Source organism: Lissotriton vulgaris, chromosome 1_2 (assembly GCF_964263255.1).
Source record: "Lissotriton vulgaris chromosome 1_2, aLisVul1.2, whole genome shotgun sequence".
Classification (NCBI taxonomy): Eukaryota; Metazoa; Chordata; class Amphibia; order Caudata; family Salamandridae; genus Lissotriton; species Lissotriton vulgaris.
The window spans coordinates 39,966,957-39,991,551 of NC_141686.1; the positions used below are offsets into that span (position 1 = coordinate 39,966,957).

General features: G+C 50.8%; 1 protein-coding gene across 4 annotated transcripts in view; it reads left to right on the forward strand.

Annotated features, from left to right (window-relative positions):
• AMN1 (antagonist of mitotic exit network 1 homolog) overlaps positions 1 to 24,595 on the forward strand; it is a 773,844-nt gene that overhangs the window by 348,202 nt on the left and 401,047 nt on the right. For all 4 annotated transcript variants that reach the window (XR_015307528.1, XR_015307529.1, XM_086952786.1 and 1 more), the window contains one exon: positions 12,995 to 13,139. Coding sequence is in view for 2 of the 4 variants with exons in the window: in XM_086952786.1 (XP_086808912.1) it covers positions 12,995 to 13,139 (145 nt within the window). In the remaining 2 variants the exon portion in view is untranslated. The remainder of the gene's footprint in view (positions 1 to 12,994; positions 13,140 to 24,595) is intronic.

Consider the following 24,595-nt stretch of genomic DNA (forward strand, 5'->3'; position numbering starts at 1 on the left):
ATCAAGGTTGGGTGACGAAGGGAAAATCTACATGGTTTCTCCCTGACTCTATGGTTCAAGTCATGATAAATACAGCACATAGCCCAGCACACCTAGGAGAGAAAGCGATGCTAGACAGTTTACAAAATCTTTGGAACAATAAACACTTACGAGCAGCAGCGAAACAGAAAGTGCGTACTTGCATGATCTGTTGTCAGTTCAATCCAGGTAAAAGCGTCCCTGTAGAGCAAGGTGGATTTCATCCTCCCGATCACCCTTTTGAAGTCCTCCAGATGGATTATATCCAGATGGACCGTTGTCGAGGATTCAAATATGTTCTCGTAGTTGTTTGTGCTCTGTCCCGCTGGACCGAAGCATACCCAGTCCCAGATTACACTGCTCCGACCACTGCCAAGCAGCTGGTTCGTGAATTCTTCCCACGATACGGCTTGCCTCGTGTCGTGTACTCAGATAACGGTCAGCCATTCTCATCTGCATTAATGAAAGAAGTTTCTTTATTACTGGGATACCAGTGGAAGTTCCATTGTGTCCGACATCCCGAAGCCGCAGGCCTTGTAGAAAGACATAACCAGACACTAAAGATCCGCCTTGCCAAAATATGTCAGGAGAAAGGGGTCGACTGGATAGTCGCCCTGCCAGTGGCACTATTCTACATGAGAATGGTCGCCCATTCGAGATCAGGGCTATCTCCGTACGAGGTGGTCTTTGGCAGACCACCGAATATGTGGGGGACGCCCATTCCGAAAAAGATTACTGATATTGATTGTAATATGTTGACAGATTACCTTGCCTCCTTGATGTCTGCACTCCAATCATGTCGTTCACAGGTTGCTGCAGCCTTCCCTGACAACACTGATGTAAAGCCACACGACGTCCGTCCTGGGGACATTGTACTAGTGCGCAATTTTGATAGAAAGAGTCCGTTGGAGCCCCGCTGGAAGTCCCCGAAGACCGTTCTTCTCACCACGAGGACGGCCGTGAAAATCGAAGGAAGAAAGGGGTGGGTTCACACGAGTCATGTGAAGAAATTCTTTGGACTGAAACCTGATCGAGACTCGTCCACCCCCACCAAAGACTGTGTTGAGCCAAAAGACTTTACAGAATCTGAACGAGAAAAAACACCCCAAGAAGAATACCGTATGAAACTCCGATCTAGCAAGTCAGACAGTTTAATTGTTTAAGTCCTCCCCTAGGTGAATCGGTTAAATAGTTTCTGACATGTATCCCCTAGATCGAGATAGAGAGAGAGAGAGAGAAGCCAAGAAACGTACATACTGTAAATTACTTCGTAGTCACTGTATAGTGACACTATTAATCATGTTTATTCTGAGTATTTTAATTATTGTTGTTAGCATCGTTTTACCTATCTACTACCCTATTTTCAAGCGTGAACAATCTGTCTATAATGTATCTGCTGAACACACTTTTAGTGAGTTACCTCCACACGAGCTTTCTTACAGACTTGCGCTGCGCAACAACACATTCATTAGTATGCTACATCATTCCCATCAAACTAACAATGCTACAGACTGCTGGATATGTGGCCGACTCCCTCCCTTCCAGAACTACAAGGGAGCTCTGCCCCTCTTTCCGTACCCATTCACTCACAATGGCTCTTGCGGAGCATGGTTTAAAATAATTAATTCCTTAGATCCTGATATTGCTGTTTTCGATGGGGGCTGGGTTTGGGGAAACCTGAACTTAGTCCTGCTCGACGTCTGTTACCCTGATAAGGAGGGACTCCCCACTAGAATAGGAACTGATCTAGAAAATGAAGTGTATGGATTAGGTAATTATACAATTAGCCTTATGATTCTTACTGTTGAATCCGAAGACACGCCAGTTCTACCCATTATGTCAGTACTGCCAGTCACTGGTGAATTATGTATTAGGAAGAAAGGTTCAGTACACTTAGGCCATAGTAAATGCACTACTGTGGTCGAATTCAGCGATCATGGAAAGTCGTCCTTTAAAGCTATTCGTCATTCTTACTTTGTTTGTGGTCATACCGCATACATACGTCTACCTCCAGATTGGGATGGTACCTGTTACATTGCATTCCTTCTGCCACCTGTTTTCCTAGCTCCCCCTGATTACCATAGAAATACCAATCTAGTAAAGAATAGACCCAGAAGAGATATTCCACTTGTCGACTACACAGAAACGGCATGGGAACAGTACACCGATTTTAATAAAGGATTCTTTTTCTTTTTAGGACCTGTTCAGAATAGTAAACTAATACGCAGATTAACTAGAACACTTGAAGCAGTAGTAAATGAAACTGCCTCCGCCTTAGGTAACTTAACAGAAGAGCAGTCCGCCATGCGGGTTGTTGTCCTTCAGAACCGTCTTGTTATTGACGTCATCTTGGCAGATAGAGGTGGAGCCTGTAAGGTCATCGGGTCAAGTTGTTGTGTTTTCATACCACAAAACGCACCATCTGTATATCAAGCTATCACCCGTCTCCACAAAATTGCAAATCAGATACATCAGAATCCAGGCACATGGACTTGGTCCGGTTGGTTCTGGACAACGTTAACCGCTTGGGGATGGAAGATCCTATCCTTCCTAGGCATTGGCCTAGTCCTAGTATTCAGTTGCTGCCTGTGCCTACAGTGTGGGCCAGCGATTTGTGGACTATGTGCCACCTCTTGTATTGAACATTCCAGTTTTCACTCAAAACGTAAACAAAAGAAAGAAGAACAAATGATGTTACAAGAACAAACTGATCGATTTATGAGGATCGATATATCATGAAGGGTCCGTAGGGAACAAGGAGGGAATGAGGAAATATAAATTTTTGGTCAAGTTATGTTCCCTAGCGCGTACCCCACCAACTCCATGTACCAGCTTAAAGTGCATGTAACTTCCCTCCTGTGCCAGCTATGAAGACGCAAATACATTTGCGTCCAACGTTAACTTGTCCTCTTTCAGATCCACCCTGAATGGATTATATAGTCCGCTCCTAAGTATGCTATGCCACCGTCTTTTTGTAATGCACTTTACATGTTTTTCTGCTCTGGCAGAGTAGGCCCCGAATTTCTGTCATCGAGCCTCTTTTCTGGCTTCTGACTCTGACAGCCTCAGCCCAGGCTGCTTCTGTACCCGTGAACTCTGACTTACTTCCAGCGCGGCCCCTCGCGCTCAGCTCAGCCTGCTTTCTGCCAAGACCGACTATAACCTTCGAGTTATCTGTTCCGCTCCACGAAAATGCATTCCTGCCTACTAGCTTCAGTAAACATCCTCCCCAGCTGCAGAGCCAAAGGGCCGACCTGTCCCAGTGCAAGTAATTCATAGCCTCTGTTACCATGCCCCCATAGAAGGCCCCGTGCCCCACGCTTCTCATGTAGACACTTAGGCGCTTATACACGCATCCGCAGTTAGCATAGAATAACTTCTGCCCTAGAGACCTTTCCATCCAGATAATATGGTTCCTAAACATCAGATATCAGATATGATAGAAGTACAAGTTGATCTGACATGCCAGACTTCTGTCTCTTTCCGTCAGTGTAAATGTCAAGTCCCCTGCACCCCGTCAATCACACGTCATGCAGCTGCGCGCGCATCCAAGCTTCCGATTTCTGCTGACATTGCAACAATTCTGTTAGCACCACCCCTTGGTGCCACCCACTTGCGTCACCTATCAGTGACGTTTCTAGCACACGCCCAGTTCACGCCTCTTGATTACGTACTAGTACCACGTGTATACTGTTATCTTGTCTTCTCTCAACTGTTACGCCTCCTGCACTATTACTTATGATGTGAATTAAGTATATAAGCTATGTATTGTTAATAAACTGCAGCGCGCTCATCTATCCCTTCTGACACCCCTGTGGTGTTCAGAATCCGATATCCTGGTCACAACCATTCCTTTATGAGGAATAAAACCCTTAGAAACTCTAACACCACGGACTCTGTCTTTTTTCATCCGATCTGAGTTATTATTGATTAAGTACTTACCTGCATAGAAATTAAGAGAGTAAATTAATTATTTACGTCAGGCGAGTGCCACTGCCTTGTTAGGACGGGTTGGCCGAGCCCTCTGGGAATCCCTCCAGCAGTTTGTAGAACACCTGCCTCGTGACAAGAGAGAAGATTTCCAAGAGGTGTTGAATGAGGGGATGTTGGTGGCGAATCAGGTCATCAGTGCTGCAGCCGATTTCTCCCTCCTGGCGGCGCATGGTTACTGCCATGGGATTAACCAGCGAAGACACGCCTGGCTCCGCCTCACGTCGCTGAAGCCTTGCGCACAACAAAGGGTGGCCAATTTACCATTCTCTGGCGAAACCCTGTTTGGAAAACATGCAGATGACGAAATGGCCCGCATGAAGGCGGAGGCCGAAACACTCACGGCTGTGGGTCTGGAAAAGCCCAATGATACCAAGAAATCTTACCGCCCGTTCCAGAGACGGTTCGGTGGACAGGGAAGAAGGCGTTGCCAGGCTTCGGGACAGCAGCAGCAACAACAGCAGCAGTTCCGAAGACCGTTCCAGAAGCGCCAGAAAGGCAGAGGCGGCCAACAGTCGGCAATAGCGACCAAAGGCCCGGCCGGGTCTAGGCCCTGAGCGCTTACTTCCCCTACATCTGTTACCCACTCTGGTGGGGGGAAGCGTTCAGTTTTTTCTGGCAGAGTGGAGAAAAATTACTCAGGACAAGTGGGTGTCGAATATTGTTTGCAATGGATACAGTCTTCGGTTCACCAGCCCGCCTCCATCAATTCCTCCGGTCAGCGAGCGCCAGGCGGAGGCCGATATCCTGTTAAGGAAAAGGGCAATAGAAGACGTACCTCTGTCTCAAAGAGGAAGAGGTCTGTACTCCCGGTTCTTCCTGGTTCGCAAGAAGGACAAGAACGAGTTCAGGCCCATTCTGGACTTGCGACTGGCAGTGGATTCGCAGAGAGAAGTTTCGCATGCTGTCGTTGCATCAGATTTATCCACAGTTGCAACAGGGAGACTGGCTATGTGCTATAGACCTACAAGATGCATACTTCCATGTGCCCATTGCACGCAAACACAGGAAGTTCCTGTGATTCCAAGTCAGCGCCAATCATTATCAGTACACGGTACTGCCATTCGGACTGAAGTCTGCGCCAAGAACATTCTCGAAGTGCATGGCAGTGGTAGCAGCACACCTAAGGAAGAACAAGGTGTTTGTCTACCTATACCTGGACGATTGGTTGATCAAGGCCTCTTCCTTCTCGGAAGCTCAAGCACACTTCCAGAAGACGTGCGTTCTCTTGAACAAGCTGGGGTTGCACATCAACATGTCCAAGTCTCTCCCGACTCCGGTCCAGTGCATTCAGTACTTGGGAGCCTCCATCAATACGCTGTCAGCAAGCGTGTCTCCTTCGGAGGAGCGACGATTATCACTCCTTTGGAAGGCTCAGGCTCTTATGACGCTCCATCTACAACAGTGAGGACGGTGTTTTCTCTACTAGGGTCGATGGCCTCTTGTATCTTCCTAACGCCACACGCACGACTGCACATGAGACCGTTGCAGGAGTGCTTGGAGGATCAGTGGGATCAGAGGAAAGGGTCTTGGGACGACAAGATACGACTGTCTCTGCATGCGCTTCAGTCTCTGAAGTGGTGGTGTTCAGCGGAGAATCTCCTCAGAGGGGTTCCCTTCCACAAGGACATTCCCACTCAGACTATCGTGACGGATGCTTCTCTCCACGGTTGGGGGGCGCACTCCGGAGACTTACAGATTCAAGGAACGTGGTCCCCGATGGAGTCCACGTATCACATCAATTTCTTGGGACTGAGAGCTGTTCACTTGGCACTGAAGGCCTTTCAGACCAACTCTCTGCTTGTACAGACGGACAATACGACCACGATGTATTACCTCAACAAGCAGGGGGGCTCGAGATCATGCACTCTGTCACAGGAGGCACAGGCGATCTGGCACTGGCTTCTGGCCAGAGGACTAACGATAACGGCTACCCATCTGCCAGGTCTGCAGAATGTTCAGGCGGACGCACTGAGGAGACTGATTCAGGAAAACCACGAATGGGTCATAAACAACGAGGTACTAGGAGAAGTCTTCGCAAGGTGGGGGACTCCAGACGTAGATCTGTTCGCCACCGCCGAAAACAGCAAATGCCGAGACTTCGCCTCCAGGTACTACCAGCAGGGGACGCTGGGGAATGCGCTATGGATCAACTGGTCGAACAGCTTTCTGTACGCTTTTCCACCCATTCCCCTGATTCCGGGGGTGCTCATCAAGCTGGCCCGGTCCAGGGCGCGGATGATCCTGATTGCCCCGGAATGGCCCAGGCAGTGGTGGTTCACGGACCTGCTTTACCAGTCTCTCCTTCCTCACATACGGCTGCCGTGCAGGCTGGACCTTCTCACGAAGTTCGGGGGACAGATGTTGCACCCCAACCTCTCGTCTTTGAGTTTGGCGGCATGGCTCCTGAGATAATGCTATATGGCCATTTGAATCTACCCGAAGATTGCATGGACATACTGAAGGAGGCTAAACAACCTTCCACTCGGACTTCCTATGCTTACAAGTGGAGGAGGTTCTGTATCTGGTGCAAGTCCAAGAACTATGACCCGACGACGTGCAAGGAAGACGTCATCCTTCCTTACCTTCTGCATTTGGCGCAGTCTGGACTTAATGTTCATTCCATTAAGGTTCATCTTGCTGCAGTGACTGCCTACAGGAAATGCCCTTCACAGACTTCCTTCTTCCAGATCCCTGTGATTAAAGATTTTTTGGAAGGCTGAAGAAAGTATTCCCTCCTGACCGGTTTCCTTCGCCTTCATGGGAATTGAATGTGGTGCTGTCCAGATTGATGAAGGAGCCTTTTGAACCTATTCATAAGGCTTTGTTGCAGCACCTGTCCTAGAAGGCGGCGTTCCTCGTGGCCATTACATCGGCCCGCAGGGAGAGTGAAATTCAGGCGTTGTGTTGCCAAGAACCTTATACTGTATTTCATGCTGCTAAGGTTGTTCTGCGTACTCACCCTAAATTTCTTCCCAAGGTTATTTCTGATTTTCATGTCAACCAGATCATACTTTGCCTACGTTTTTTCAGAATCCTTCATCTCCAGCGGAAAGGTATTTACATTCCCTGGATGTTAGGAGGGTGTTGAAATTTTATCTGGATAAGACCAAAGATATTCGTAGGTTAGACCAATTGTTTATCAATTATGGACGGTCAGGACGGGTCTTGCTACCTCTAAGCAGTCCATCTCTAGGTGGATTGTGTTCTGCATACAGCTGTTTTACCAAAAAGCTAATAAGACCTTAGGGGGTAAACCTAAGGCTCATTCCACCAGGGGCAAAGCGGCTACGACTGCTTTGCTCCGTAATGTTCCAATTGCAGAAATCTGCAAGGCGGCCACTTGGAAGTCGATCCATACCTTTGCTAAGCATTACTGCCTGGACACTGATGCCAGGGCAGACGCTCAGGTTGGGCAGGCTTCGCTGCGAAATGTGTTTGCACAATAGTGGTGTTAATTCTCGTTCTCCACTGCCGCTTTTGTGTGGGGATGGGCTTGCCATTCTATTCACTAGATTATGACTATACACAGAGATGCCCTACTACAGAAGGAGTAGTTTCTATCCTGTAACTCCAGTTCTGTAGTAGGGGTATTTCTGTTATAGTCATAAGCGCCCGCCCTCCTCCCCGGTGGAGAAAGATATTCATGTAAGGAATGCTACAGGTCTGGCGTGTTACGCCTTCAAAAAGAACTGAAAGTAAAAGGGACCTGCTGTGCATTCTGGGATACTGGAAGAAGTTCTGGAAAGTTCTCTTAAAGGCACAGTATCATGTTTAAGCCACATAATGGCAGCCTATGGGGCTTGTCTGTCCATACCTTCCTCTCTATCATTCCAGAGGCTTTTGCTGGTAGAGGCAAGTTTCTCTATGGAGGAAACTGGGCAGGCTGTGCTGTTTGTGTGGATTTTTGGTGGAATTTCTAGTTGAAGTACTGGAGAGTGTAGCCTGTGGATATAGGCTGCATTATCTGTCTTTAAATTCTCTCTTAAGTGTCTTTGCAGTTCTGCATTTTTTGACAACTTAAGAGATTATTTTTGATTGCTCCGGGGTCCACGCACATGGGCGGGACTATTCACTAGATTATGACTATAACAGAGATACCCCTACTACAGAACTGGAGTTACAGGACAGAAACTACTCCTTATTAGGGCAGCTCCGTGGACAGGCTGACCCAAACACTGACAACTCTTCAATCATTTCCATAGTGGAATCATCCAAAGAACCTTCTGAAAGGAGTTCTCCTTTCATCAGGATATCCCATTTCAAACGTTTGTCACGTATGCCTCTTGTAAAGGTTGTGAAATTCATATGGGTCACTATAGAACCCAGAGTTGCCAAGTGTTGAAACCAAAGGTTGAGTCAGGACCATTGACTCATTGTCAGTGAAATTGCTCACCCTCCCTCGCAGCTCCACCATTAAGTGAGGCCTTCCTCCAGCCCCTGCACTCTCGAGTGTTGGTGTTCGAGGCCCTCCTCCACCCGCAGGTTTCACCTGCGCCTCATCCCTGGTGGTCTAGTGGACCTCAGTCTCCATTCTCTCGCTCCGCTTTTTCTCCCCTTTTTCGCTCTTTTTTTCCCCTCACTTCTATCTCCCTCCTTCACTCTCCTTCTGGGTCTTTCCTCCATTTTCTGTTGTTTCCTCTCATTTCAAGCTCCCCCCTTCACTCTCCTTCTGTGTCTTTCCTCGTTTTTTCACTTGTTTTTTACCCTCATCTCAATCTCCCCCTTTCACTCTCCTGTATCCTCTGTGTCTTTCCTCCACTCTTTCTTGCACTTTTTCTGATTTTCCCCTCATTTCAAGCTCCCCCTTCACTCTCCTTCTGTGTCTTTCCTCCATTTTGCACTTGTTTTTTTACCCTCGTCTCAATCTCCCCCTTTTACTCTCCTGTGTCCTCTGTGTCTTTCCTCCACTCTTCCTTGCACTTGTGCTGCCTAATTTGCACTTTTCTCTCTCTTTTTGCCTTTTTCCTTTTTCCCTTTTCAGCCCGCTTTTCCTCGCCGCTGTTGCTCCCGCGACCCCTCCCCCCCAGCACGACCGGCCGAATCCAGCCCCCCTCCTCGCCTCCCAGCTGTCCAGCCCACCCGACCCCTACTTAATGGGGGCCTCAGCGGCCACGCCGCCAGAGCGCCAAAGGCAAGCTCGTCTGCGCCCGTCCGCGACCCGACTGCTACCAGTGCCAGGAACCCTGGATCTCTGCACCGCCAATGCTACGAACCAGCGGCACTCCATCCACGTTCTCAACCTAGGCCGCAACAACTACAAGCTAGCATCACCAGCCGACACCCACGGACCCTTCAGCTGTCACCGCTGCCGGCACACCTGCAGCACCGCCAAGACCACTGACCCAGCGCAATCTGCCCGCAAGAACACAATCGAACGGAAGACCCTTCAATGCATCCTCATCAACGTCTGATACGTCCACAAACATGCCACCAAAATCTGGGGACTCCTCGACAGCACTACCCCGTACGTAGCATTCTTTACCGAAACCTGGACCAACACCAACTCGGGAACGAACATCGCCATTCCCCAAGGATACAAGATCTCCAGGAAGAACCGAACCACCTGCCTGGGAGGAGTACTCGCCATCGTCCACAAATCCACCCTCCACCTTACCACACTCCCCGACGAGCCCCCAGACCTGATGGAACACCTTCACTTCAAGATACTGGCCAGCCCTACCTCCACCCTCCGAGGAACCCTCATCTACCGACCCCCGGAACACCGCGGACTTTCCGCCAACTCCATCACGGACATCATCTCCCCACATGCCATCGCGCCCACCAACTACATCCTACCTGGAGACCTCAACTTCCACCTCGACAACCAACTGGACCCCAGCACCACATCCCTCCTGGACAACCTCCACAACATTGGTCTCCGCCAGATCGTGACCGAACCCACGCACTCAACCCCCTCTTCACAACAGGAAACTCCATCACCTTCAGCCACACCACCAAACTCCCATGGACTGACCATCGATGCGTTCACTTCACCTTCAGAACAGCCACCCTCTACAGACACCCACACCTGCTCCCACGAAGAAACTGGACCAGAATCACAGACGACCAGCTAACCTCATCACTCAGCAACTCCACCCCAACCATCGCAGAAAACGACAGCGACAACACTGCAGCCCAAACCCTGCACAGATGGATCTCTGACAACTCCAACACCATAGCCCCCCTCAAGAAAAACAACAACAGCTACGTCAAGAAAGCTAGATGGTTCACCACCTAACTTTTAGAGTCCAGACGCACTTTCCGCCGCCTCGAAAATGCCTGGTGAAACACCAAATCTACAGAAGCCCACAACAACTTCAGAGACGCCACCAGCGCCCACCACCAACTCATCAGAAAAACGAGGAAAAAAGCGATTGAAGACAGAATCTCCACTCATGCACGCAACAGCAAAGAACTCTTCAATGTCATCAAGGAGTTCGCCCAACCCACCAGCGAGTCCACCGATATCCCTCCCTCACAAGACCTCTTAGACAAACTCAGCACCTTTTTCCACCACAAAATCAAGAGCATCTACGACAACTTCGACGAAGACAGCCAACACACTGACACCCTCACTAACCACCCCGACACTCTGAAGCCTGTGATCGACAACTCGACAGCCCTCACCACCGAAGACACAATGAAGACGATGAAGTAAAACCACTCCGAGGGCCCCACGGACCCTTGCCCCCACCACATTTTCAACAGAGCTGTCGACACATCGCACCCATGCTCTGCCTCACCATCAACTGCTACCTGGCAACCGCCTCGTTCCCTGATGACTGGAAACACGCTGAGATCAACCCCCTCCTGAAGAAACCCTAGGCGGATCCCAGCAACCTCAAAAACTACAGACCCATCTCCCTGCTCCCGTTCCCAGCGAAAGTCATTGAGAAAGCCATCAACAGCCAACTCGCCACATTCATCGAAGAGCACAACATCCTCGACTCCTCCCAATCCGGATTCAGAAAAAAATCACAGTACGGAAACCGGCCTCCCCGCCGCAACAGACGTCATCCCTACCTTACTGGACAAAGGAGAAACAGCAGCCCTCATCCGCCTCAACCTCTCAGCGGCGTTCGACACAGTCTCCAACCGCACCCTAATACGCAGACTCCATGACGCAGGGATCCAAGACGAGGGCCTCGACTGGATCCGCTCCTTCCTCTCAAGCAGAACGCAGCGGGACAGACTCTCTCCTTTCCTCTTCGACCCTACATCTACCACCTGCCGAGTCCCCCAAGGGTCCTCCCTCAGTCCAACGCTCTTCAACATCTACATGGCTCCCCTCGCCCCCATCGTCAGAACCTACGGACTCAACATTGTGTCATACGCAGATGACACCCAAGTCATCCTCTTCCTATCCAACGAACCCATCCCCGCCAGACACAACTTTCGAGAAGGCATGGAAGCCGTCGCCAAATGGTTGAAAAACAGCTGCCTACAACTAAACACCAACAAAATGGAAGTACTCATCATGGGCCCAAACCCAGACGCCTGGAATGACACCTGGGGGCCCCCGCCCTCGGAAGCCCGCCCACCCCCACGGACCACGCACGCAACCTGGGAATCATCCTGGACTCAGAGCTCAAAATGGACTGCCAGATCAACTCTGTCTCGTCCTCCTGCTTCCACACCCTCAACCACCCACGAAAGACCTTCAAATGGATCCCCCTCGAACGCAGAAAGACCGTCACTCACGCCCTGGTCACCTGCAGGCTCGACTACAGCAACGCACTCTATGCCGGAATAAACAAAAACCTCACCTGCAAGCTACAGAACATCCAAAGCACCGCCGCAAGACTGGTCCTCAACCTGCCAAGACACTGCCACATCGCCCAGGACCTGCGCACACCCCACTGGCTCCCCATCAAAGCTAAAGTCACCTTCAAGATGCTAACCCACGCTCACAAGGCCCTACACGACACCAGACCAGCATACCTGAACAGCCGACTCAAATTCCACGCACCCAAAAGGACCCCACAATTAGCCCAGCTCTCCTACGCCGTGGTTCCCCGTACCAGAAAGACCAGATCGGGAGGCCCCTCCTTCTCCTTCCGCGCGGCCAGAGCCTGGAACGACCTTCTGCTTCACCTCAGACTGAAAACATGGCTCCCCATCTTCGCAAGAAACCTCAAACCTGGCTCTTCGACAGACCCCTTCCTTGATGGACTGAAACCTGCAAACCTCTATCCATTCCCCCTCCCACATCCCCCAGCGCCTTGAGACCCTTACGGGTGAGTAGTTGCGCTTAACAAACCACTGATTTGATTTGTTTTGATTGAGACGTTTAGAGTTAAGGTTAAGGTCTTACCACAACCATTATTTGGGGTAGGTGGAAAAGATGTGTGAATGAGAAACAGGCATATGCCATTACACAAGAAGTGTGGCTCAATGGTTAGAGCAGCAGACCCTGATGCAGAGGTCTAGCCCGGGACCTGGGTTCAATTCCCCGCCTCAGCGGGTCTTGGGCTCAAAATTCCACGGACCTGATAATTCTCGCCTCGGTGCCTATTCCAATCATGGAGTCCCACTCTGCAACTCTGGGCAATAGCTTGCCTAATCTCCACAACGGCCCCCACAACGCTAAGGATGCCTGGCCTCCACCTTGGGGGTGCCCAGGATTGGACGCCTCACAGGGAAAGACAGGATGGGTTCCACAGCGGTATTCTTACAAGCGCCTTGAGACCCTTGCGGGTGGGTAGTGCGCTATACAAGTATCAATTTAATTTTTTTTACATTTACACAGATGTCTTTGATTTCAACGAAGATTCCCATGGAGGAGAACTAGTATTACAAGTATGTAGCTTTTCCTCCGTAAGCTTTTATGTGCTTGCAAGTTTTGAGTGCTCTGTGGTGAACCAACATTATGAATATATAAAAATGCTCTGTTTTTGATGATACTGGCTTCTTTACAGAGTTTAATGCTGTTGTGATTGGATGGTAATTGGTTTGATGCAGTAGATTTTGATATTTTATGCAGGTGCTACACCCAGATGTGCAAAAGTTGGATCTCCGTGACTGTGATGTTTCAGATAGAGCCCTGCAACAGCTAGGTTGCTGCAAACAGTTAAAGAAGCTCAACTTAAATTCTTGGAAAGGGGACCGAGTAACTATCACTTCAGAAGGTATTCTTATTATGTACAATATGTGTTAATGAAATTTGGGAATGTAATTTATCACAGTAATTTTATAATAATGAGTATGCTGGAAATATTAGTATGAGATCGCCTATTACACCATGATATTGTATGTGAATGGTATTTCCAAGCCCCAAATAACCTTGTTTTTGGGGAAGAAGAATGTCGTCTGTTTACTACTTTTTTGTACTTTATTCATATTTGTATATGAGTATATAATAGATTTCCATATTGTATTAATGTTTATTAACTTTGCTGTGTAGAGGGCGAAGCACAGCCTCAAGTGTGTGCCTCAACAATGGTAATAAATAAAAGTAGCGGTTGCTACCTGGAAGGGAGAGGTGGGGGGAAAGAAAATGATTTTATTTTAAAAAACACACTTACCTGGAATCTGTAGAATTGGAAGGTAGGGCCTAGCACGTGGCAATGAGCTACTATAACACTGGACACAGACTCGTATTATCAGTTAGGCGGAAAGACCCCGAGCGGTCTTTCGCATCTTTATTTATTCCCCGGCGAGAGCCCGCCCCGGGGTTGTGCGTGCGTGCGTGGGGGAAAGATACAATGTATGAGAGAGCCCGGGTGGCTCTCTACATCCCTCCTTTGTTTTAGTTCTTTTCTGCTACCGCACTCTGGGACTACAGTTCAGGGCGATGCCCATGCAAAGTCTCTTAACCGTTGGCTGGGCGTCGGATTGGGCCTCAGGCTGTATCGATGATTCCGGGTCCATGGTGGTTCGACAACCCCAGCCGGGGTCGTCCTTGGACCTGCGCTCGCCTCTACTGCCCTCGGTTGACTTGGCTCGATGCCGAGGCCGGGTGACGTTGGCCTCAGTTGAGCATCCCCTCGTGATGGTCCTGGCGCCGGACTCGGAAGACTGTAGAAGTCCCAGTCTTCCAGTTCCCCGGGCTCCGCTCCTTCTACTCTCTGGCGTCCAGCGGCTGTTTCGATCGCCTTCCTGAAACACGAAATGTTTCGGGTCACAGTCTGTCCGTTTCTCCTTGCGGTGACCATTGTCCCTTGTACCTTGTCCACTACCCACACTTCAGGCTCAAATGGTGTTCGGAACTTCCACCCGGGATGGCGATCCTTGACGACCACGGCATCCCCTTCTTTGATGTCTGGTTCCTTGGCGTGACGATGCACGCTTGCTTTGGCGTTGGTGACCTGTCTACGGGCTTGGGTTGCCTCGGCGTCCCTCTCTTCTGGCACCCACGTGCTTGTGGTGGGGATGCCGTCCCTGGGAGCCCGCTTGAACAACACGTGGGCGGGGGCGCACTTGGTCGTCGAGTGCGGTGTCTGTCGGTATGCTCCTAGAAATTGATCCAGGGCTGCCTCCAGGTCTTCACCATTATCCACCGCTATCCGAAGGGCTCTATTTATTGTTCGCATCAGTCTGTCAACTTCCCCGTTGGCCTGGGGCCACAGCGGGGTGATCTTTCTGTGTTTGATTCGGAGGGCCTCCAGGTACGACTGGAACTCTCTCCCTTGAAAGGGGGGTCCGTTGTCGGACTTGATTTCCTCGGGGAGCCCCATCGTGGCGAACACGCGGTTTAACACTTTCTTGACTTGTGGGAAAGCTGTGGATGCTATGACCTCCACGATTGGGAATTTTGAGAACGAATCTACTAGCACCAGCATGTGCCTTCCGTCCGGGAAGCTGCCGAAGTCTATGCTGGGTTGAGTCCAGGGAGCCCAAGGGGCTTCTTTCGTGATCACGGGTGCCGGGGTGGGTTCTCCCCCAGTGATCGTGCAGGCGTGGCAGGACCGTATCATCGCTTCTACTTGGCTGTCCATCGCAGGAAACCACACCTTACTCCTTAGGCGTGCCTTTGTTTTGGCCATGCCTTGGTGTCCCACGTGTGCTAAGCTAAGGGCTCGTTGTTGGAGGCTTTCTGGCATGACAATGAGGTGCCCTCGCCGGATCACTCCTTCATCTCCTACGCTGAGTTCGCGGCGTATTTGCCACAACTGCTGTCTGGCATGGCTCACTTCCGGTCGGAGGCTAGAGGCGCCGTCGAGGAAATGGGCCCAGCGGTTTTCCTCGAGGGCCCGGCGGACTTTCGTCAGAGTCTCGTCCCCTGCAGTGGCGTCTCCGATCTCCTTGAGCGACATGTTCTCCGGACACGCGGCCTGCGTGATCGTGTGGACGATCTCTTCCACCTCCTCTCCTTCCTCGGTGGGTAGTTGTTGTGAGGTGACATCCGGGTGCCGGGACAGGTAATCGGCGGGGTTGTGGGCCCCTGGCCGGAACACTACTTTGAATCGGTAGCCCTGCAGCTGGACAGCCCACCGTTCGATACGTGGGGGAGCTAACCGTGAGGTCCCGGCAAAGAGGGGCAAAAGAGGTTTGTGGTCTGTGACCACCGTGAATTCCTGCCCACAGAGGTAGAGATGGAAATGCTGGCATGCCCACTTGATGGCCAGGGCTTCTCTTTCTATTTGGGCGTACCTGGTCTCCGTGTCCGTCAGCGCCTTGCTGGCATAGGCGACAGGTCTCCACTCCTCGGGCCCGTACTCTTGTAAGAGAACGGCTCCTAGTCCTACGGGACTGGCGTCAACAATCAGTTCGGTCCTCCGTCGTGGCTGGAAGTAGGCCATTGTGGTGTTATCCAGGAGACTGGTCTTGATGTTCTGGAACGCCTTGTTTGCGGCTGCAGTCCAGTCCCACTTCTGATCGGCTCGGGTGAGGGTCCGGAGGGGTTCCGCAATGGCAGCCAGGTTTGGAATGAACCGGCCACAGTATGTGGCCATGCCCAAGAAACTGCGCACTTCAGTTGGGTTTCGGGGTGTGCTGGCTGCCTTGATCGCCTCCGCTTTCTTGGGGTCCATTTTCAGGCCCTCCCTCGTGAATGTGTATCCAAAGAAGTCCACCGACTCTTGGTAGAAGGCACACTTGGCTCGGTGTAGAGTCAGGCCGCTGTCAGCGAGCCTCTGCAAGGTCGCCCTCAGGTTGACGTGGTGTTCTTCGAGGGTTGTGGAGTATACGAGGATATCATCGCTGAGGTTAATCACTCCTCTCAGACCCGATAGCACCTCACGAATGGCGTTTTGAAAGACCTCGGCCGCAGATGAGACACCGAAGCTGAGCCGGGTGTAGCGACGCAGCCCTACGTGCGTCGAAAAGGTGGTAATGTATTTGCTGGCCGGCTCCAACTCCAGCTGGTGATAACCCGAGTTGAGGTCCAGCTTCGAAAACCATTTCGCCCCGTTGAGGTCCGCTATGATATCGTCCATGGTGGGGGTGATATGCCTTTCGCGCTTGACGGCTGTGTTCGGAAGCCTCATGTCCACGCATAAGCGAATGGCTCCTGGCTGCTTCGGTTTGGGGGCGACGACCAATGGGGAGACCCAGGGTGTCGGGCCCGACACTTTCTCAATTACTCCCAGTTCTTCAAGCTTCCGCAGCTCCTCTTCTACTTGCGGCCGGAGATTGAAAGGCACCCGCCGGTGCCTGAGTGCTACGGGTTTGATCGTCGTATCTATGTGTAGTTTGAATCTCCGTCCCTTTAGTTTGCCTAGGCCCTTGAACAGCTCTGGGAAGTCCTGTAGCATGAAATCCGCGTGTGCTTGGTGCACCTGGTTGGCAAAAAATACTAAACCAAGGTCTTCTGCCGTGTGACAGCTTAGGAGGGTGCCCTTCTTTCCTTCAGTGATGTGGAACTTGGTCTCCGTAGAGTATTCCCCGTTGACTACGGTGGTTTGGATCACTCCTCGAAGAGGCAGCGGTTCAGTCCCTCCATAGGTGTAGATTCTAGCCACGGATGGTGTTAGTGCCGGTTTCGGGGACATCCTCTCATACTGATCCGAGTCCATGACGTTGACGGACGCTCCAGTATCTATCAAAGCGTTGACACTCGTCCCGACAACCGTTATGGAACACATGGGTGGCGGCCTCCTTTTCGTGGATGCTCGGCTGACATAGGAGACGACGTATACCTCGTCATCTTCATCATCCTCGCACCTGGGCCGTCGATCTTGTGCTTCGGTGTCAGGAGGAGGTCGCTCCTGATCGAGTGATAGCTGTCGGATGCGCTGTGTCACTGCCCTGGCACGTGGGCCTGCTGATCTGAACTTTCCTCCCCGGCAGACGGCGGCAAAATGGTTTAGACGCCCACACTTGAGGCACGTCTTGCCTTTGGCGCCGCACGTGGCGGTGGCAGGGTGATCTTCGCCGCAGTATCCACACTGGTTGCCTCGTGGCGGGCCCTGTCTCTGCCTTACTGGCGGGAATCGTCTGTGAATCACATCTACCCGTTCTTCTTTGATGGTCGGGGTTCTTGCCGTTGGTGGGGCGATTACCGGGGTGCGCAGCGCCACCTCCATCTCTTCAGCCCTTGCATCGGACAGTTCATGCGATCTGGCCAGGATAAGTATCTCGTCGAGCGATATCCCTGGTTGCCTGAGGATCAGTTTTCTCAGCAGCTTCGACTTGCATCCGACTATGATTTGATCCCTGATTTCTTCCCGGGGGTCGGTGAACGGGCACGTGCTCGCAAGTCGACGGAGTCGAGCATAGTACATGTCGACAGATTCGGACTCAGTTTGCCAGGCGCGCTTGAATTTGAATTTTTCAAAGTCATTGTTAAGCTGTGGGTCAAAATGGGCGTTGAGGGCCGCGACAGCGGCATCGTAGTCATGCTCGGGTCCGGTATTGGGGAGCGACTCAAACAGGTCGTAAATTTCTTGACCTCCGTATAAGATGAGGAGTGACCTCTTTACTGTCCCGTCCGTTTCTCTGGTGTCCTTGAAGTACAGATTGAGGCGCCCGACCCACGCTCTCCATCGGAGCGCAGCTGTCGCTGGGTCTGAAGTTTCGCTGAAAGGCGGGATGGGCGATGCGCCGGCATGCAGGTGGGCAGGAAGTGCAGGTGCGGGGGGTCCCGCTGGGGCTTGGGCTCCCGCTTGGGCTTGGGCCTGTGGGAGGACTGCAGGCACTGCTGGCGGCGGCTGGACCGCTGGTGGTGGGGGCTGAACAGCCCCGTCTTGGGCCGCTCCTGTCGCGTTCTGGCTCATGGTGAGGCTCTATGCGAGGTGTACTGGTGCTTTCCGGAGTCATGGTGGTGTGCAGGGCAGGGCCGAGGTGTTGGGTGTGCCACGTGTTGGAGCGCTGTGAGGACTGGCCCAGGGGGGGGGGGGGGGCAGAGATGCAGGCGGGGCGCCTGGGGCTCCAGGTGTTGGCAGGTCGTTGGTTGACTTTGCCAAGGCTGGTTTATGTCTGTGTGCGGTTCTTTTCTCCTTTTTTCTATCTTTTTTTTTCTTTTCACAGGTGGCAGGTGTCAGGCGTGTACAGGACGTTCTGTAGAAGATCCTAGATTGCCTTTGCTTAGGCTTGATGAGGGCGCGTGCAGCGCCGGCAAGTGCAGCGCGAGCAGGGCTGGGCGCGGAGCCTCGCGAGCACACGCGGCAGAGGCGCCGCTCGAGTGCCTTCTCCAGAAGGGGGCGGGTCCGCTGTAGGCCGTGGCCACGTGGTTCAGCTGCGGGGCCTCGGAGACTGCAGGCGCACCTCCTCCACGCCGGCCGGCGAATCGAGGAAGCGCGGGGATCGCGCAGGCGGGGCAGAAGGTACACTCACCCGCAGGACGATTCAGCTGTGCACCGGCTCCGTGAGTCCCGCCAGCTGAAGGCGCTCCCTCACGGGAGACGCGTGGGCGGGTCTCGGGCGAAGGAGGAACCGGCACAACGGAGCGGGTGGGCACCGCAGCAGGAGATCGGCAACACGGCGTGCAGGAGGCAGCAGGCACGCGTGGGGAACAACCGGCCTCGTCGCCAGTGTAGAATTGGAAGGTAGGGCCTAGCACGTGGCAATGAGCTACTATAACACTGGACACAGACTCGTATTATCAGTTAGCCGGAAAGACCCCGAGAGGTCTTCCGCATCTTTATTTATACCCCGGCGCGAGCCCGCCCCGGGGTTGTGCGTGCGTGCGTGGGGGAAAGATACAATGTATGAGAGAGCCCGGGTGGCTCTCTACAGAATCGTGCCGGATGCCGCCCCTACCCGGCCCTGTTCATGTTCCTCGAGTCCGGTAGCAGGAAGCACTAGGGCTCCGAGGCTCCCCACAGCCAATCATAAGGCTTTGGCTCTCCCACTGTCATTTTTATTTCTTCTCTATCTCGCGGCTTCACATCCCTCCTTTTTTAAAACCCTATGTGAATCGATGTTTTCACAATATGGCAGATGAATGCATTGCCTAAAATGGCAGCACTCAAGATAGCAGTCACCTTAGAGTTGCAAATCACGTGCAGTTTTATAAATTTTGTCCAGGTCTGTTATTCAAGTTTTCTATGTCTCTGGGTTCCCAAACCCATGCCCTTCAGTCTTACACTTCTTTTACTCCTTCCCCTTTCCTCCATATTCTTATGAGGCAGCACAAAAGTCGTAATTTGAAATCGATACACGATTTTCAAGTTCATAATTTTCAAGCTGGCAGAAAAGATTATACCAGCTCATAACATTTGTCTAAAAACTCAAATGTGTTAGATAGGAGTCACAGATCACTGAATTTCAACTTTAAAGCCTACTTGGCACCTCTTTCCAACACTTATTTCACAAAAATTACTGCGCAGATTTTCACTAAACCAACAAAAGAATGGTTTCTGAGAAAAGTTCTACTTTCATGCCAAAATTCAACATGTTTTGCTATTGGTGTGAATAATGGAGATTATAGAGATGAAGGGACCGGCAGTGGCTCTCCATTATTTTCACTCTTTTATATTTGTTTGGGTGTTGAAGTCTATCATCTGTGTTCCACATCCCACCTTGTGTTCCCTTTTGTTTATTTTCCTCCTCACCGCAGTCCGTTATGTGCTTGTTGAGTGATGTTTTCCAAGATACCCTATGTATGTACATTTCAGCAATCTTGTCAACCCTGGCCTGCCTTGTGATTACATTGACCTATCCCATGCTTGATCCTTAATCTTAAACTGTTTTAATCTTTTCCTTGGACTTTCCTTATGGCTGTTCCTGCATTTCATTTTACCTCCTCTTGCTGCTTTGGGTTCATTCATTGCACACTGATATTTGCCTACAATTGTTTGTTTTTAATGTGTAACTGTTGTTTTTCGGTTTGCCTGCTTGACTTAAGATATAGTCACTTATTTCCGCTTCAAAGTATGTTCTCATAAAAGAGGGTTATTATTTAATCTGTCGAGTAATAACCAACAGCTTTAGAGACAAAGCATATGTCCACATCTACTGTGCAACTGACAGCGGAGGATACGCCTCAACTAAACTCTTTTGTATAGTAATTTCTAATCCAATTACCCTTCATCAACTAGCCTGGTCATCTCCTAGGCCCTCCTGGCATACTGTTGCACTCTCCATCTGTGTTCTTTCTCACTTTTGCACTGGAATGGGGACTCACTCCTGCAGAACTTCCCCACACCCAGGTTATGTCATAGCCACTTATGGTGAGCTCAGGGAAAATTGCATCGGTTGGTGCAGAATTGGAGGATAGTGAATAGCAATACTTTACTGCTTTCATATAGATATTGCCTACAATATGCTGCTTACAAGAAACGTAGGCTAAGACTCCCTTTACCAACTATCTGGATCGGACTGGATTCAGGGTAGACAAACTAAAGAGAATATTGTTGACCGAGCTGCGCAAGATTGCACAAGGAGAAGGGAGAAAAGCGAAAGAGACAGAGGAGAAAGCTCTGCATAACAATACGTGAATAATATTATTAGTAAAGATGTGGAATAGAGCACTTGGGAGCGTAACACAGTAAGAGTAAAGCTTAGTATGTTATGTTAAGTTATTGGTGTTTTATAGTGTCTAATCACCAGTGAGGGTAGCCAGGTGCTCTGAAGCTGGTGTGCAAGGCCAGTCCTAAAGAGCTTAATCGAAGAGACGGGTCTTCAGCTTCTTGTGAAAGTCCAGACGAGAGGAGGAGGCTCTGATGTGTTGTGAGAGGTCACTCCAATGTGTGACCTTCTGCTCTACTTTTGTGTATGCGTAGGGTGTGTGCTAGTGAGAGACCGGCAGAGCACATGTGTCTAGAATGTTGGAGAAAGTAATGTTGCTATTCAAGTAGGTAGGGTCTGTGTTGTGGAGTGTTTTGTAGGTGTGGGTGAGGAGTTTGTGCTTATGTCGCTGAAGCCAGTGGAGTTTCCTATTGTGTGGAGTGATAAGGAGAGCAGCTGCACCCCCGATAAGGAGGAGGAGTGTCGCCCCACTGCTCTCCGAGCAGAGGAAAGAGGAAAAATAACATAACCCAGCATTATTATATTTCTGTTTTTCCTACTGCCGTGGCTCAGTTGTTTATGAACGGGCAGAGCTGGGCTCCTTGACGCCCGAACACTGCAGGGGAGTAGTGGTGAGCACTCTGTAAGTGTGCATGATGCTTTGACCGGTCGTCTCAGGCCGGCCCAAGCGTCATACGCACTTTGCATGCTCTCCACCCAGGCTGCATAACAGCCTGGCTGGAGAACATGTCCAAGCTCCCACTGCCTCGCTGAGCGCTGAACCACAGCACTTTTGACCAATCACAATGATGCATAGCAGCATTGTGATTGGCTGAGGGGGGTCCGAGTGCTTCTTGCTGCCGGACTCAAGGTAGATTAAGAGGACTAGGTGGAGGCGGTGTCTGGCACGATTCCATGTAAGTGGGTGTTTTCTTTTTAAAACATCTTTTTTATCCCCCTCACCTATCCAGTAAGAGCTGGTACTGGATCAGGGCTGGCTGCTACTTTTTGGACAGTCTGCAGTCTTGTTGTGAGCTGGTTGGTTATCTCTCAGTACAGGGTGTTCCCATAGTCTAGTCTACTGGTGATAAGGGCTTGGATGATCACTTTCCTGGTGTTATCTGAAAGCCACTTGATGATTTTCCTCAGCATCCTTGGGTGTTTAAGCAGGATGAGGCCACTGTGTTGACTTTGGCGGCCATGTCCAGTTTGTTCTCTATGATGATTCTGAGGTTTCTTGCTTGTGAGAAAGATGTGGGTCCAAGTTTTGTGGGCAGTTGGATTTCATCCAGTTGGTAACGTCAATTATGAATGTGGTGAACTAGTTGCTGGTGTTGGGTGTTTTGTCTAAGAGGGACAGTATCAGTTGCAAGTCATAGGCGTATGTGAGAATGTGTATGTTGTTAGTACATATGATGTCGTCTAGTGGAGTCATATAGATGTTGAAGAGCGCAGATGAGTTCTTGTGCTTCAGAGGAGTTGGGGTCTGTGAGAAGTTGGCCTGGTATATGATGTCCACTATTCTAGTGGGCACCTTGCACCAGTCCAAACGACCCTTATTGATGGTAGGTTTAGACAACCTTTATAGAAAGCTATACTAGTGGTAGCTGTGGAGAGCAGCCTTCGGGCTAAGTCTTGAAGGAATGTAAAGCAGCTTGTTATACCAGTCTATAATCTCTTGAATGACCAAATGAAAGCAGTACCACACCAGGTATATATAAAAATAGATGTATTTATTCTAAACCCAATCATCTATTCTCTTTATGAGGCTAGAGGCAAAAGTACAATACAATTACTTAATCAGAACACAGTAAATTAGCACAGTATACGTTTTGCCCTAGGGGCCTCACAAACCATATACTAAGAAAGTGGTATACGTACCGCTCTCAACATAGAGACAAGGCCTAGGGCCTGTAGAACCGCTGGGGCAACCAGGAACCACCCAAGGCAGGGACGCAGGAGAACCACGGGGGACGCGTGCAGTGTCTAAACACAGCCGCAAATCACCATTGACTTCTATGGAGGAAGTCAAAGTTAGAATTTTAAAGAATAAGGACACTTAGGAGTGGACTACGGTAAAATCCTTTCAGTACTGGACACTTCGAGAGTCCAGACCCACGGGAGCACCGAAGTACTCGTGTTGCCTCACCCAGGGAAACCGGGTGCATAGGTGTCTTTTCGTGTCAGGTTTCGTCGTCGTTTTCATTTGAGAGCTGCAAAGAAGTGCTGCAGTGTCCGGATGGATCCAAGGGTGGATCAGAGATCTGAAGAACCTGAAAGCAGAGGGGACAGAGTCTGGGTCACTAGCCAGTGACCAGGATGGCGACAAGAATATTCCAGCCGATGTCGGGTGATTTCAGGTGATGTAGGTAAAGCTTGACTCTTCGGCCACGAGGTCCAGGAGGCGTCGACGAGTAGCTGGATTCGAGCTGTCCCATGTCGGATTTCGGGTGCTGCAGCGTCGGTATCCGGATTGGACCCAACAAGCCTTGGCAACAGCAACCCATGCAAGATGACAGTATTAGCTTCGGTGCAGACCAGCAAGGTTTGAGGGACTCACCCTTTGGAGGGGAGTCAGGGCACGTCTGGAGCAACCAGGAAAACCCAAGAAACAAAGAATATTCCTTCGTGGGGACCCACCAGTCGACGGACCAGGGATCGCGAGGGGGCCTCGAGCAGAAATGCAGGAAGCGGGCCCACGGAACACTCGTGGAGTGTAGGCCCACAAACTTCAGTGCAAAAGGTGCTCAGGGCTTGGACTACAAATAGCCCAGTGCACAACTTCAGGAAAGCTCAGGAAGTCGATGCACTAGCAAATGTGCAGGATGTCCAGGAGCTCCAGTCCCACGTCTCCCGTGATAGCTACAGGTCTCAGCTTTGCTGGGGACTCGTGTCAGCCTCAGAGATGTCTGGAAGTTCATGTTCTGTGTTGCAGATTCTTCAGGATCCGGCGGGAGCCTCGAAAATGCAGATGGGCAAATATGCTTCTTTGGTGCCTGTTTGAGCAGCGGGGTCACTCCTTGACCCCAAGGGAGATTTCTTCCGTCTTCCAGTTGATATGGAAGGTTGAAGGTCCAAGATTTATGTTTCAGAGTTTCGTCCAGGGTAATCTAAAGTCCCAGGGACTGGGGTCCTATACTTATACTAAGTTTAGGGGTTGGACTAACTGTAGGGTCCCACCTATAGGAGGGCATGGGGAAGGGGTGGTTACACCCCTTCCCCTTTGTCCAGTTTTGCTCCAGAGTTGGGGCTGAGTGCCCCAGCAACCAGTTTGAACTGGGAAATACACGGGGACACCTTGTGTGCCCCAGTCACTGTCTGGAAAGCATTCACTGAATGCAACCCACCCTAATACACTCAAGCTTGTCTGGGGAGATCCTGGCACCTCCCTGGACAGGAAACCTATTGTCCATGCTTCCCCTGCTGGCGTTGCATCCAGCAGCAGGTGGTCAGACTTGTGTCTGTGGGAGCAGCATCCATTTAGTGATGCTGGGGCTCTGTATAACTTCTACCGGGTTTTCCAGTGTGTACATGTCTTCTCCCTCTAGAAGGGTGGAATGCAACCCCCGCCGCCATAACTGGCGGGGGAGAGGGGGCAGTATTCCAAAGTGTTTGACACCAAACACAACATGTTTTGAAGCAGCCATTCCAAAGTTGGCATTAACCACGAGGTTATAATGCACTTAAGAGTATATAGTATGGCTGTATCATAGAACAGCTATACGGAAGGGATTCCGAAAGCTGCAGAGGGGCT